Source organism: Ictidomys tridecemlineatus, chromosome X, assembly GCF_052094955.1.
Source record: "Ictidomys tridecemlineatus isolate mIctTri1 chromosome X, mIctTri1.hap1, whole genome shotgun sequence".
NCBI lineage: Eukaryota > Metazoa > Chordata > Mammalia > Rodentia > Sciuridae > Ictidomys > Ictidomys tridecemlineatus.
This window is the reverse complement of record NC_135493.1, coordinates 87069861-87085783: the sequence shown is the minus strand read 5'-3', so window position 1 is coordinate 87085783 and position 15923 is coordinate 87069861. Positions and strand designations below refer to the sequence as shown.

At 42.0% G+C, this 15923-nt stretch overlaps 1 protein-coding gene across 4 annotated transcripts in view; it reads left to right on the top strand.

The window, feature by feature from the left end:
* Positions 1-12014, top strand: part of Shroom4 (shroom family member 4) — a 208701-nt gene extending 196687 nt beyond the window's left edge. For all 4 annotated transcript variants that reach the window (XM_040280777.2, XM_040280798.2, XM_013364435.4 and 1 more), the window contains 4 exons: positions 1566-1715; positions 2569-2749; positions 6329-6598; positions 7513-12014. In XM_040280777.2, the coding sequence (XP_040136711.2) occupies positions 1566-1715; positions 2569-2749; positions 6329-6598; positions 7513-7782 (871 nt within the window). In that variant the 3' untranslated portion in view covers positions 7783-12014. The remainder of the gene's footprint in view (positions 1-1565; positions 1716-2568; positions 2750-6328; positions 6599-7512) is intronic.
* The last annotated feature ends 3909 nt before the right edge of the window (positions 12015-15923 follow it).

The following is a 15923-nucleotide window of genomic DNA, read 5'->3' as shown; positions in this document are numbered from 1 at the left end:
GGAGTAGTGACAGCGAGTCTCCTCCATTTATTAGACAAGAAAAGTGAGGCCCAGAGAAATGATAGAACTTCATGACAAGATCACAGGTAACCAGACTCCCTGGGTTCTTCATCCCAGGATCTCTGGGCTCTTGAAGGAGATGCTGTTCCAGACTCTAGGATGGCAGAGAGTGCTAACCAGAAGGAAGCAGCTTTACAATTTTGTAAGGAAGCAGCTTTACAATTTTGTAAGGAAGCATAGTATTAAAGGCAAGTCCATGTAGACTATTTTATTCTGAAATGCAAACAAACACATGGACATTTCAGCCAAGCTAAGCCACTATGTCTCTGTAACCCATGTACCATTCAACTAAAAATATCAGCGACACACACAGAAGCAAATTAGCAGAATTATCAAATGTTGGTAACGTCTAATGGCTCTGAGTCAAGGGTAGGTATATCTTGCTTTAGGGACTCTCTGCACTTCCTTCCAGGGCTCTGTGGAAGGACTCTGATTTTTGCTTTGATGTTCACTTTCGAATTCTGAATATGTTCTCACACATCTCCTGTAACTCCTTCCCTATTCATGGAGGTGCTGAGGAGCGCTACCCTAGAGCACAGTGTGAAACATGATCTACTTTAATATGATGCAGGGCTGTGTCTGCTGAGGGACTGTGTCCCCAATTAGCGCATCCTTTCTTTTCTTTTATAATTTCTGACTCAGAACTTTCACACATGCCCTAATATTTTTTTCACAGATAGGACTTCCCTAAGTTCATATTTTCATTATTCCTCCTAGAATGTTCTCTTTTCTCTGTTAACAAAAATAAACTTCAATTAGAAAATTCCTTACGTATACGGTTTTATAAGATGTCAAGTTGTCTTTTTGCCTGTATAGTATAATGGCTAAAAGCACAGATTTTAGATTCATGTTGCCTGGGCAAACCCAGTTCTGCTGTTTACTGGCTGAGGACCTTGAGAAAAATTACTTTACCTCTTGGTGCCTCATGTTTTTCATCTATGAAATGGTTATGATGAGCATTCAGTTATATATCTATATGTGCAAATGTGTGTGTGCATGTGTGTATGCATACACACATGTGTACATATGTGTGGTATCTATCTTAGGACCATTTCTGGCGCATGGTAAACACTGTGTGACTATTAGCTAGCATTGTTCTTATATCAGTGTTATAAGCTTGAAACCCTACATGTAAAATGAATTTCCCTAGGATGAGGAATATTGGCATGCCAAAGTTTCTTTTGTGCAATAAATTAGGAGACAGCATAGCATGAATCAGTAAATAGCTGTGGAGCCTTTTAGCCATTATTTTTGACCTTTATCTAAGAGCTGCAAATAGCTGCAAAAATGACTAATGAGTTTCTCCTATTTTTCCCTTTCAAACAGCTAGAGGTTAGCAAAGGGGTAGTGACATAGACAGGTGGTGGGAGAGAGTGGCTGGTAGGCAAAGAGAATATATATGATGAGGGTGGGCCTCCCCCTTGTAGAAACCCTAGGCAGAATTATTTACTGCTCCATCAGAGAAACCCGACATTGTAGCGTTTCTCTTTTGTTCTTCCCACCAGACCAGAAGTCTCGATGGCAGAAGAGTCGAAACCTAATCCAGCATGGAACCAACGCTACTTCTTTCCTGAGGAGAAATTTGCTTTCATGGCCTGGGGCTCTGAGAAGCAGCACCCCAGCCCTGCAGGCTTTGGTGAACCTAAAACAACAGGGTCTGCTCCTCTACTTAAGTTCCTGGGTGTTACTGGTTCCATTTTCTCCCCATTGCACTCTACAGCCATGCAGGAGGCTGGGGCCATTGAGGATATGGTAGAAGTGGAGAGATAATGTTTCTTTTTAGGCCAAAGGGCTGCTCTATAGCAGGCAGTCTCAGAAGAGCTCATGAGAGATATGGTTGGCCATGATAAGTCACTTGCAGGGGTGTTAACCCCAGCTTTGAAGATAGTGACCACTGCCAAGGTCATAGGTGACCTCTTTGCTGTGGGAGATTTGCAATGGAGGGAGTATTTCAAATAGGAGTGGCATCAGGAAAGGAGAAATGATGAGAGTATCCAGGAAAGCCATAGGACACCTTTGTAAGAAAGTTGATTAGACAGAGCCCCAGAGTGGGTGGGAATCCATGAATAGCTAGTACAGAGGCCAACAGACTTGGACGACCCATAGCTAAGGTCTCAGGTACTTCTCCACCATCTCTCCCTTCCACTGGGGCCATGAACCAATAGGAATCATGATCAGAAGCCCAGAGCTTCTGGGGCCTGCCGTTTTTTTCTAGATTTTAGTAGGGTGTTAATGATCAAACCAAATTATCTCTAAAGTCCTCCTAATTGCTAAAATGATGGTTATAGAAATAGCCTTCTAAGAATATTCTTAAAGTATGCCTTTACTTGGCTTCCAGAGAGCCCTTGTATGGCCTATTTACATATGAACAGTGCATTTTATTCCATTTTTTTTACAACTCTTTGCTGAAGCAGGGTCCCATTTTACAGATGGGTAAATTAAGGAAGTAGAAAGATCAGCAGTCTTTTTCAACAGAGTTGCTTAAATGGTCTCTCTTTGTTTCCACAGACAAGAGTTTCAGCACTTCTCACCTCCTCCAGGCACCTCAGGAATCCCTACCTCTTACTCAGCTTATTACAATATTTCTGTGGCCAAAGCAGAGCTGCTGAACAAGTTGAAAGACCAGCCAGAGATGGCAGAAATTGGCCTGGGAGAGGAGGAAGTGGATCACGAACTGGCTCAAAAAAAGGTAAAGTTTCTTAGTATGCCCTAGGGATTGTTAACATTTGTATCTGGAGGGTAACCAGCTTCTCTATGCCCTCTAAAACTTTCATTCCTGTATTTTCAGTATGGAAATCAAACAGTTTCTCTGGGTTTCTCATGGATCCAACTCCAGCTTCTTTTTGATTGAAGAAATCGTAGCAGTCATAGTAATCAAATCAGTCTCCCCGATCCTTAAGACCATCATATAAGATAGGAATTGCTATCTTTTTGTTGTTGTTGTTGTTTAATCAGCTAGGGGATTGATTTTCCCAAGGGTTATATTCTAAATGATAGATACAGGACTTCAAGTCAAGACTCTGGATTTGTGCTCTACCAAGCTACCCCTCTGAGTTAAGTCAGCCTTGTAGATAACTCAACGCCCAGGGCACATAAGGGTTTCTGCCAGTGAGTTCTAGCCAATGGCAGTGTCATTGATTTTTATTCTCTGTGTAACTTTCTGGGAGAGAGAACAGACTTGACTAAGGAAAATAAGGAGAAATTATAGGCTGGCAGACTTTGGTATTTATTTGCAATGATGGTCAATTATCTCTTAGAAATACAAAATAGATAAATGGAGATGATGTTGTTGTTGTTCCAAAACCTCCTTTTCTTCCTCTAAATACCACTAGCCTAGTTTTTAAATCAAGTTCCTGGAATCACTTTGCCCTCCCTGCACTTACCCATTTTATTTCATAAGCAAATAGGGTTGCCATGGCAACCTCAAAAAGCCCAATTTACCGTTTTGTGGACATGTGAACTCAATGTAAATTGCTCTTCTGCCCATATTTCCCTTTCAGGACATGACCTGTAGGAAGGTACAGGGCCATTTGCAAAAGTCCTCCTTCCAATTTCCCATCTGAAGCAAATGTCAGAGAAAAAAAAATGGAAGCATGCTGGTATCGAAGTTTGATTGCTCCTTTGATTCCATGTTCCCTGAGCATGACAGGGCTGCTCCACGCTTACTCAGGGCCTGGCCTGTCAAGGGGCAAACCTAATAAAAGTCTAGCCAGGAGAAGATAGCGATGATCAGAAATGGCAAAGCACAGAACAACAGACAATGATTTGAAGTGACTGTGGGTGGGCTTGGATAGTTTTTTTGTTTCTGAGGAAGAAAGGTGAGGAAGGTCACCAATTTGCAATATCACAGAGGAAAAACAGCCATCTATGGCTGGGTCTGTATAACTCCACAGCTGTACATACTGCATTTTCCCTAGGGCTGAGGTTCAGGCTGCAGAGTCCTAGTGCTGAGAAACAAAAGGCTCTTCCACTTCATTCTTCCACCCATCAGAGCCTGTCAGCAGGGGTGGGTAGGTGATTTTCTAAGTGTCCCTGGCATTGTGTTTTATGTGGAGGTGCAGACAATGGTACAATACCTGCGAATCTTTTGATATCTACATATGTTGCCTCATTCACATCACCAATCCCCAGTTCCTGGTGGGTTTTAGAATTTCCCCCCCAATGCACACTTATAACACTTCTGACGAAATCATCATCTCCTGCCTTTTGAACACTTCTAAAATATAACAACAGGCTCTAGAACCCAGAGGAAACTCTCTTAGTCTTGGTCACCTTGGACCTCTCTAAATAAATGACCAGTGAGGAACACATTCTAGAAAATTGGAAGCCAATGGTCTCAGAATACCTGAGCTGGAATAATACTAAAAAGAAGCACTGAAGCATGCTTCCTACATGCAAGATACTATTCCAAGCAGGTAACATGTAAAATCATTTAATCCTCATAACCACTCTATGAGATGAGTATTATGGTTAGTCTATTTTTTTTTTAGATGGGGAAATTGAAGCACAGAAAGATTGAGTAACTTGTTCCAGATTCAAACCATTACTTTGTGGCAAAGCTGAGGTTCAAACACAAGTAGTATGGCACTCAAGTGCATACTCCTAACCACTTGCAATACTCTCTAAAAAAGCTACAGGTGACCTGAGTTGCCTATATGCCTGTCAGAAGCTTAAAGCTAGGTGAGTCTCCTTTAGTTTAGGGGATCTTATAGTAGTAGTGATGCTACTACTGCTGATGGTGGTGGTGGTGGCAGCAGTGACAGCAGCATCAATTAACATGCATTGAGCACTTCATGTTCCAGACACAATAGTAAATATTTTACCTCTGTTATCTCAACAGCTATCACAACAACCAGGTGCAGGGAGTACGTATTCAGTTTGTAGATGTGGAAATAGAAGTCTTAGTGGGATTAGGTATCTTGCTCAAGGTCAGAAATTTGGAGGAGGTAGATTTGGAATCCAAGTGTCTCTAACTATAAAATTCTATATTGCCTTCCTGTGGTCCCAGAACTGGGATCACACTCACACACATGACATACCACAGGAACAACTTCAAATTATTCTGAAGGGTTGTAATTCTAGAAAACTTGAGAGTTCTGGATAAAAAATAAGAAAGAGAGGAAGATCATTGAAAGAATCCTTCCAGAGCTCCCAGAGAAGGGCTTTCCATAGTGAAGGTGGGAGAAAAGCTGGGCCCTAAAAAAAAAAATCATAATACCCAAGGGGAAGAATGAGCGGTTAGAACTATAGAAGCATCAAAGGAACACAGGGGTAAATATGGGGAACATAGAGAACAGTGAGGAGCTAATCCTGAAAGATTTTGAGGAGTGAAATTAGAATGATAGGGGGGGACAAGATGGAAGTATTATAATATTAATAACAGCAGCCTAGATTTTATTGAGCACTTACTCTGTGCTAATCCCTTTGCATGTATTATCTCACGGATTCATTACCACCCAGTGAAATGGGTGCTGAAAATATCCTCACAACTTCCACAGATAAAGAGAAGTTCATAAACGTCAACTCATCCAAGGTTCCAATTAGGAAGTGGCAGAACTAGAAGTCAAACCATGTCATGGTGACTCCAGAATGTACACTCCTATCCAAAGGCCTCGAAAGCCAACATAAAGGGCTGGGAGTGTAGCTCAGTGGCAGAGCACTTGCCTAGCATTCTCAAGGCCCTGGATTTTGTCCCTAGCACATGATAAAAAAATAACCAACCAACCTAAGAAGGATCTTAGGCTGAGGATGTAGCTCAGTGGTAGAGCAATTGCCTAGTATACACAAGACCCTTGTTCCATTCCCAGCTCCATCACAAAAGCCAAGCTGTGGGGGCAAGGACCTAGCCCAGTGCTATAAACAGAGAGATACTTCAGTGGAATGAAGGAGAATGAATGAAGTGATCAAAAATGACGACACATGCTTTTCCAACCTAGGATCTCACAAACATCTCACCTCACTCCTATTTATCAAACAGTCTCAACAAATGTTCAATTGCATTGAGCAAATAAGGCTTAGCCCTTGGGTAGCACTTGTCTAATGCCAAGAAATCTGATGATGACATGGAGATGCCTATCAGACAGGGACAGCAGATGCCTGTCCAGAGCACCAGAATTGCTCACCATTTGCTTCGATTTTCTTGGTTTCCAATGACTGGGGTAGAGCCTACCATCCGTTATGTGGATCCCAATATAAGAGTGACAGGCTCTGATCCGTTTCTGTTGGTACCCATGCTTATCATTGGTCTTCTCCTGTTTAACTCCCCTAGATACAGCTTATTGAAAGCATTGGTCGAAAACTTTCTGTCCTGCGAGAGGCACAGCGAGGGCTGCTGGAGGATGTGAATGCCAATTCTGCCCTTGGGGAGGAAGTGGAGGCTAACTTAAAAGCTGTCTGCAAATCCAATGAGTTTGAAAAATACCGCTTGTTTATTGGGGACCTGGACAAAGTGGTCAACCTGTTGCTGTCACTTTCTGGACGATTGGCCCGGGTGGAGAATGCTCTCAACAGCATTGATTCAGAGGCCAATCAAGAGAAGGTAGAATGGGGGTCCTGGGGGATATGGATGGAGAGAAATGCCAGGTGTTTCTTCTTAGGACTCTCTCTTTCGTGTTTGGCTATTATGAGAGGCAGAAGAGTAGAATGTTAGCAGTGTGAGCACTGGCTTTCAAGTGTCCCCCAATTCTAACTCTACCACTTACTAGCTGTGTAACTGTGGACAGTGTACTTAACCTCACTCTCTCTCAATCTCTTCATTTGTACAATGAGGTGAACACACTACCTGCCATGTCGAGTTGTTGTGAAGATGAAGTTAGATAATCCATGTTAAATACTGAGGCAATCCAGGGTAAATACCGAGTTGGTGTTAGCTGCCAGTAGTAGTGATGGTGGTAATGGCAGGAGCAGCAGCAGCAATTTTGCCTCACTCTCTCTAGAGTTAGAAAGGGAGTTTTCATCAAGCAGTTGAGATGGAGAGACTGTCAGTTTCACAGGTTGTCACACACTGTGTCCATTCCTGAACCAAACTGCAGCACCTTTCTCTATATAAATGGCTTTGAAATCACCACAATAAGGGATGCATATACATGTGCACATCCACTCAAATGGAGGCACATGCCATAGAGAAAGCATTACCACAGTGATGGTTCATGAGGCTGCTCTGTTAGAGCCTTCCCCGATTGCCAAGCCCAGTAACAGTTCACAGATTAAAGACAGCCTTAGAGAAGGAAAGAGGTTCTAGCACATCCCCCTCTCCATATTGGCTGTGACGTCTGTGCTCCTCCAGCTACAGGAGAGAAAGGCATTTCTATGGCGGTGGCCTTTACATTGGGAAATCTAGGAGTGATCAATTAGCAGAACGGGTAGCTGCTTGGTGGCTGCCTCCCTGGTGAGCACTGCTAGGCAGATGCCTGATAATTAGGAGAGCACTTAATTGGTCCTTTGCTTCTCCAGTTGGTTCTGATAGAGAAGAAGCAGCAGCTGACGGGCCAGTTAGCAGATGCCAAGGAGCTGAAGGAGCACGTGGACCGCCGGGAGAAGTTGGTGTTTGGAATGGTCTCCCGCTACCTGCCTCAGGATCAGCTCCAAGATTACCAGCACTTTGTCAAGATGAAATCTGCTCTTATCATTGAACAGCGAGAGCTGGAAGAGAAGATCAAGCTTGGGGAAGAGCAGCTGAAATGTCTCAGGGAGAGCCTACTCCTGGGGCCCAGCAATTTCTAATTCTCTTAGCAGACTGCCACAGCATCCCTGCCTGGCCACAGTGGGAAGGAAGTGCTTTCGATCTTCAGTAGTGGTTTGTTAACAAGTAAACAGCAACAAGTTAGTGATTCATCCCAGCCCTCTACCCTGGCTCTGTCTCACTGCTTCTTCCCTAGCAGTGGTCCCAACCAGTGCGGGGACCCTAGAGGATCATCAAGCTTCTGCAGGGAGCTGCGGCAAGGTGTGATCACACAACCACATTCTCCTTCCCACAGTGTATGTGGGCAAGCATTCACTGCCCACAGAATCACCAAAGTGCCTTTATTCTCTCTGTACCCGCACACCAAAGACCAAGAACTCCCCACCCATCTGTGCAGCTCCATTGTGCTCCAGGGCTTAGGGCCCAGTCATCTCCCACAGAGAACTGCCTGACTTGAGGGTATTCATCTACCACCATTTTCAGAGCCTCACCCAAGCTTTGTAGTGGGAGGTATAGAAGGAGGGATTGTATGTGACAGAAGATGGGCAAAAGTAGGGCATTCTTAGGTGGCCCTCAGGAAAAAGCCAGGCTTAAACCAGTTGGCTCCACTTCTATCTTTCCTAGAAGCTAGTTGAGGGGAAGAGGCCTACTCTCATCCTTGACTAGTGAGGCCTTCTTCCTGTCCTCAGACCTTAGGCCTATCACCTCATATTTGGTCTTGCCCTTGTATCACTGGGAGTTCCAGGTGCCTATTCCAGGACTTCACACTATGGGCTTTTAGTAGCTACTCCAGTTGACTTCTAGATATAGGTCTCATTATTGGGGGAGAGGGTTCTTGTTATATTTTCAATGACCTTTTGATTGTATTTATTTTCATGTCTTGATTGTTGTTTTTTTTTTTTCATTTTTTGAACTAATAAGGTGAGGAGAGGGAAGTTAGAGAGGGGAAAGAAAAAGAGGGGAAGAAGAGCATTTTCTGCAGATCAGACTGAGTCTAGGTAAGCAAGTACTGAGGCATTGAATTCTTCCCCACATAGCTACAAGTGTCTAAGAATGGAGTTCTTCCTTTGAACTCCTAGCTACCCTACCATGGCCTGCCCATGTTCTTCCTTTGAAATCTAGATGACCATGAACTTAGCATACCCCAGCACAGTTCAACTTTTTTTTGTGCTAATATTTGAAACCAAAGAAATTTCCCCCAATTAACAATAATTGCCCATTTCTCTAGCATCTCCAAGTCATGGGATGGGTGGAGGCACTCCTCTAACAACTTTTTATCTCAGCCTGTGACCTGGCTCAGGGAACCCAGACTATGATAGCTGGGAACAAATTATGATCCAGCCAGGATCTTAGGCAAAGGTAATCCATCCTTATCTTTGCAGGCTGTGTGCCAAGAACCCCAGTGGGTGCCTGAAGCTATGGGTAGTAACCAAAACTTATATGTACTGTTTTTTCCTATACTTCCTACAGCATTGCCATATAGTAGCAGAGTTAATCTATCTTCCTTGTTTTATGCCCTGGTGTCTCCTTTGCTTCACTACTCTTGCACTTTGGAACCATTATTAAATTAAAAAGGGGTTACTTGAACAGAAACACTGCAGTACTGCAACAGTCAATCTGATAACTGAAATGGCTCCTAAGTAATTAAAGGGAGGGTAGCCCATACAGTGTGGATATGTTGGACAAAGGTATGTCCCAGGTAGGATGTAGCAGGATTGCATCATTCTGCTCAGAATGATACACAAGTGAAAGCTTATGAATTGCTTATTTCTGGAATTTCCCACTTAATATTTTTAGACCATGGTTGACCACAGAAAGTAAAACTGCAGATAAGGGGGGACTACTATACAAAGAACTGAAGTTGCTGCTATTGCCAAGGCCCTGAGACTTGTAGCCAGCTTCTACCCTGGAAAAGTTAGTCATTGGGCAATGGCAGAAAGGGAATTATAACCAAACTGTGTCCTATTACCCAGATCATTGTCCCCATTGCTTGCTAACTAGGGTCAATCCTTGGCATTACACAGCCCATCTAATCCCATCCCAGCCAAGCCATGGCATCTTGTTACTGCTGAGTTCCTCAGAGCCCTTGCAACTTAACTGTAGCAGCAGGGGTACCTCACTCAACCAAAGAATTTGCCAAGGAACTTTGCTGCTGTTACAAATACTGGTTACTAATTTCCGTTTCCTCTACATTGTGTCTGAAAACAATAGGAAAATCTTGGCCAGGAGGGTATCCTGGGGGTGGTGGTAATCCTTTATGTGGGGACCTGGGTATGCTCTTAGTACTGCTGCCAATGCCAAGACCACTGTTAGAATGTCAACCTTGTCATTCTCCCCTCTGGTGGAAGATTCTACTCTATTCAGGAGGGTTGATGGCTTTTAAAGGACTGGATTTACCCAAGTGAAACTTGAGAAATTTGGGAGAGTGCTTTGAATATAGGCCATTATTGCCACCTTTCAAAATGAAACAGAAGCCCTAGGTAAATAGTAAGCCCAGTTGAAATGTCTTTTATTAGGAGATGATGCCAATATGTTCCATCATTACAAAATTTTTTGGCTGAAATAGATATTTTGTTGGGGCAGGGGTATTGGGGATCGAACTCAGGGGCACTCGACCACTGAGCCACATCCCCAGCCCTATTTTGTATTTTATTTAGAGACAGGGTCTCACTGAGTTGCTTAGTGCCTCACTTTTGCTGAGGCTGGCTTTGAACTTGCGATCCTCCTGTCTCAGCCTCCGGAGTCACAGGGATTACAGGTGTGCGACACCACGCCCATCTGGAATAGATATTTGAAGTATGTACCCAGGGAAAAAAGTGGTCAACTTAACTGGTCACCATGGCATAGCTAGTGTGTTTGTGTGTGTGTGTGTGTGTGTGTGTGTGTGTGTGATAGAGAGTGTGTGTGTGTGTGTTTTATTTTTTTTAGCCATCATTACTTTGGTTTTACCTTAATTTTGTGATACCAAAAATATTAAGTCTGTTTTTTGTTGTTGTTGTTTGTTTGTTTTGTTTCTATGGTGCTGGGAATTAAACCCAGGGCCTCGCACATCCTAGGTAAGCACTCTACCACTGAGCTACAACCCCAACCTTAACACTGTTTTTTTTGTACCACATCCCACCTCAAATTAGTTTCTAGAGTTGGAATGAGAACACAAGGATGCTCATTTTCACATAGAATCATAGGTCCCAAAGTACTTAAAAAGTAACCCCCAAACTCTACTGAGCAGTAGAAGTTTAGTAGATAAAGGTGAACTACTAAACAGACACTGGCATATAGCACCTGCCTGCCATGGCAGTCCCCTTGTGAGAGATAGTGCTACAAAGCTGCCAGTATTATCTAAGATGCAATAGTTCTCCCCTATTCTTAGTGTAAGGGGCTCAGCCTTCTTCCAAGGCCTTTGAGGGGGTAGCAGTTTGGAAGACAGGCCAGAGGGTATCCCCAAAGACAGTTATTGGTCTTGACTTCTGCTCTTTCCCTTCAAATATTTACATTGCCCCCCATGGGGAAAAAGGAAAGCTGATGGTGGATTGACAGAAAGGAGTCCAGTATATGAGTTACTATCAGTTGTCCCCTCTACTTCCCTCATCCCCAGGGCTCTGGATAGTTGAATCTCCCGCAGTGAGTCCCACTGTTGTCTCACAGCTGGACACTCATCCAGGATCTAGAAGTAGATGCCAAAGTGGAGTCCAAGAGAATGAGACAGAGATACTGAAAATAAAGCCCTAGCATGGGAGAGAATAGGAGAAGGAAGGAAGGACAGAGGGTGAAAAGATGAAATGGCTCTTTCAAGGCTGGGTTCAGATTCTGTTTTCCATTTAACTTCATGTGCCAAAAAGCTTCCCCAGGTCATCAGAGCCACATCCTGAACCCCAGCCTCCCTGAGGGTGCTGCTTTGCCAGTAGCAGGCCCCAGACAGAGGAAGCTGGGCACATTTCTGGCTACTTCCACCCATCTGGAGCTTGGCAACTCCTGCTGTCTTGGCCAGAGGAGTTGCCTATGCCAATAATATTTCTGTAACAGCATATTGTACTATTTGAAGATTAGTAGATCTTTAGGGGGTGGGTGGGTCATGGGCCATTTGTATAGATAAAGAATCAGTGTTTGTTGTACAACTGTGGGGGGATCAATCCCAGGTGAAGCTTATTGTTTTGAATCTTACTGTCTCTATATTTGTGTCCTCCACCACTCCCTTCTTGGCTGACATAGATATGCCTGCCAGATTGTCATCAAGGGTCATATTTTAATAAAAGGTGCTAAGGACAAAAAATAATTGTCTCATGTGTTTTGACTCAGGTTATGAAAATTCCTTAATATTCTGCTGAGAAGTATCTCAAAGGAATTTGATCACCTATCTATTGTCTGTCATAGAGAGCTTTGACAAGCAGAGCCCTCCTACATTCCTAAACCTCTACTTTGAGCTCTTAGGGATGATATTGATGCTATACCATATATTATCCCTAGTAAAATTGCAGGATCTGACATAGCCTTTTAAAAGGAACAGCTTTTAGACATCTATTCTAAGAACAACTTGACTAGGAGACACAGAGTTTATGCCATTGGTCAATTTCTCTTGTTACAACAAGATTGAAGCAAGGCATTTTTCAACTTAGAAGTTCAGGACCACAAGCTCTGTCCTTTGGTTCACTGATATATTTCTTGCTCTTTGGGTAGTTATATTGGTCCATTTTTCCATTATTATAACAATATACATGAGCATAGGTAACTTTACAAATTAAAGAGGTTTATTCAGGTCACAGTTCAGAAGGTTCAAAGGCATGATATTTGCATCAGTTTAACTCTAGTGAAGACCTCATGGTGGATGGTGCCACAGTAGTGAGAACACATGTAACAGAGAGATCACATCACATCAGGATGCCAAACAGTGAATCAGGGGTCAGCTTCCTGTTTTTGTTTTTGTTTTTTTTTTGTACTAGGGATTGAACTCAGGGGTGCTTAACCACTGAGCCACATCCCCAGCCCTTTTTGATATTTTATTTAGAGACAGGGTTTCACTGAATTTCTTCAGGCCTCACTAAGTTGCTGAGGCTGTCTTTGACTTGTGGTCCTTCTGTCTCGGCCTCTCCAGCCACTAGGATTACAAGCATGCACCACTATGCCTGGATAAGGCTCATGTTTTTATAATGTGCTCTCATGATCAGGTGTCCCATAAAAGTTAATGTAATTCCTTATGAGGGCATGATCCCAATGACCAAAGGATCTCCAACTAGGCCCCACCTCTGTTGCCACACACTAAGAACCAAGCTCCAAACACACGAACCCTTAGGGGACAAACTGAAACTATATTCAAACTATAGCATTAGTCAATGACACCATTATAATTAATATAACCTAACACTCAGTATTCAATATTGAAGATTCAATAATAACAGTAATCTCAGCAGTATACACATTCCAGTTCTAGAGTCTAACCTGATCAGAAATAAACCACCTTCAAGACTTCTTCCAATCTTGAGTTCTGTCTGCTAATATCATCTTACTTCTAGCTGGTTGTCTAGTCTAACAACTTCACCTGAGCTCCCTGGAGAGCAAAGGATCTAATCAGCTCTCCAGAATACCTGAAAGTACATTTAGACCCAAATGTATTCTAGGCAGCAGCTCTGATGTTAAAAACTTATTTTTTTCGTAACCCACACTCTGTTCATTTCTCAACTGTCCTTCTCATACTCCAGCTATCCAGTGTGATAGAGGAAAGAATCCAGCATTAGCATCAGAAGGAACTATATTCAAATCATTATTCTGCCTATTCTATGAACTGGGTTACTTGCTCAGCTTCCAATATAATTTTCTTATCAGTAAAAAGGAAACATTAATATCTGCATAGCAAGGTTGTTTAAGCTTGAAAATAATAAAAGCTACTATCTACTGAGGAGTTGTTACAAAGGCAGAATCCCTGGCCCTACCCCAAACTCAGTGATAACAGTCTCAATTTTAACTAAATTCCCAGGAGATTCCTTTGCATATTGATGGTAGAGAAACACTGACCTATCACAAGCATATTCAGTACATGGTAACTATTACCACAGTCTTCTTTGCTTAATCCAGACACATTCTTGATTTTCTCATATTGCTCGAAACTACCTGCCTAAATAAATTCAGGACAAAGTTGCAGGACACAAGGTTAATATATGTCTTAGTCCATTTTGTGATGCTGTAGCAGAATACCTAAGACTGGATAATTTATTTATTTATTTATTTTTAAAGAGAGAGTGAGAGAGGAGAGAGAGTGAGAGAGAGAATTTTTAATGTTTATTTTTCAGTTCTCGGTGGACACAACATCTCTGTTGGTATGTGGTGCTGAGGATCGAACCCGGGCCGCACGCATGCCAGGCGAGCGCGCTACCACTTGAGCCACATCCCCAGCCCTGGATAATTTATAATGAAGAAAAATACCTCATGGTTCTGGAGGCTGACAAGTTCAAGTTTGAGGGGCCAGCATCTGCTGAATGGCTTCTTGCTATGTGATGCCATGACAGAAGAGCAAAGAGTGGGTTAGAGAAAGCAAGAAATTGAACTTACCACCTCAATCCCTTTTATAATAACTATTAATTCATTCATGATGGTAGGGCCCTCATTATCTAAACACCTACCACTAGTCCCAACCTTCCATTACTGTTGCATTGAGGATTAAGCTTCCAACTCATACTTTCTGGTGGACACGATCAAACCATAGCAGTATACAAAATCAAAACAAAATCCCTGGATGTTCCCACCACAAAAGAAATGATAAATATTTGAAGAGATAGCTATACCAATTACCTTCATCTGATCATTATACATTGTATACATGTTGCTTTTTTTCTACTATAATCAAAATAGAGGAAAAAAAGTTTATTTCAGGGCTTATGGTTTCAGAAGTGTCAGTCCATTAGATGGCTGACTACATTCCCCAGGGCCTAAAGTAAGGCAGGCCTTCATGGTGGAAGAGTGTGGTGGAGGAAAGCAGCTAGGAACATGGCACCAGGAAGCAAAGAGAGAGCCTCCCTCACTGTGGACAAAATACATACCCCAAAGGCATGCTACCAATGACCTACCACGTGTAGCCACATCCTACCTGCCTACAGTTACCACCTAGTTAATGCCTATCAGGGTATTAATTCTCAGGTTAGGCTAAGGCTTTCAAATCTCAATCATTTCCCCTCTAAACTTTCTTGCATTTTCTCACATATGAGTGTTTAGAAGATACCTCATACCTAAACCATAACGTATGTCATTGATACATTACATTGTACACATTATATATGTCACACTTTATGTATATGTACCATAAATATGTACAACTCTTATGTGTCAATTAAAAATAAAAGTAAAATGCAAAGCTTAAAAAGAAAGCAATTCAATTTACCATAGCATCAAAAAATACTTAGAAATGAATTTAAAAGAATGTAAAACTTTTACATTGCTAACCACAAAGTATTGCTAAATTAGTTCTAAATAATGAAAAGACATCCCATGTTCATGGATCAGAAGACTTAATATTGTTAAGATAATAATATACCCCAAAGTGATCTACAGATTCAATCCAATCTTTATTAGAATACCAGCAGACTTCTTTGCATAAATTGACAAGCTCATCCTAAAACTCATATGAAATTGCAAGAGACCCAGAATAGCCAAAACAATGTTTGAAAAGAACAAAATTGGAGGGCTCACAATTCTCAATTTCAAAACTTACTGCAAAACTACAGTAATCAAGACAATGTTGTATAGGCACAAGAATAAGACATGGAAATTAATAGAGAGTCCAGAAATAAACCATCACATTTATGGTCTGTTAATTTTCAACAAGGGTGCTGAAACAATAAAACAGGGAAGGAATACTTTTTGAACAAATGGTGCTGAGACAACTGGGTATATACTTGCAAAAAATGAAGTTGGATCCTTTCCATATACCACACACAAAAATACACTCAAAATGAATCCATAAACCTAAATGTAAAAGTTAAAATTAAAGAATTTTAAAAAAGAATACAGGAGTAAATCTTTCTGACATTCAGTCAAGCAATGTTGCATAAGTAACAAAAGGCTATAAATAAATTGGAGTGGGTGGGATTGTATCTCAGTGATAGAGCACTTGCCTAGCATGTGTGAGGCACTGGGTTCGATTCTCAGCACCACATATAAATAAGTAAAGGTCCATCAACAACAAAAAATATTTGTA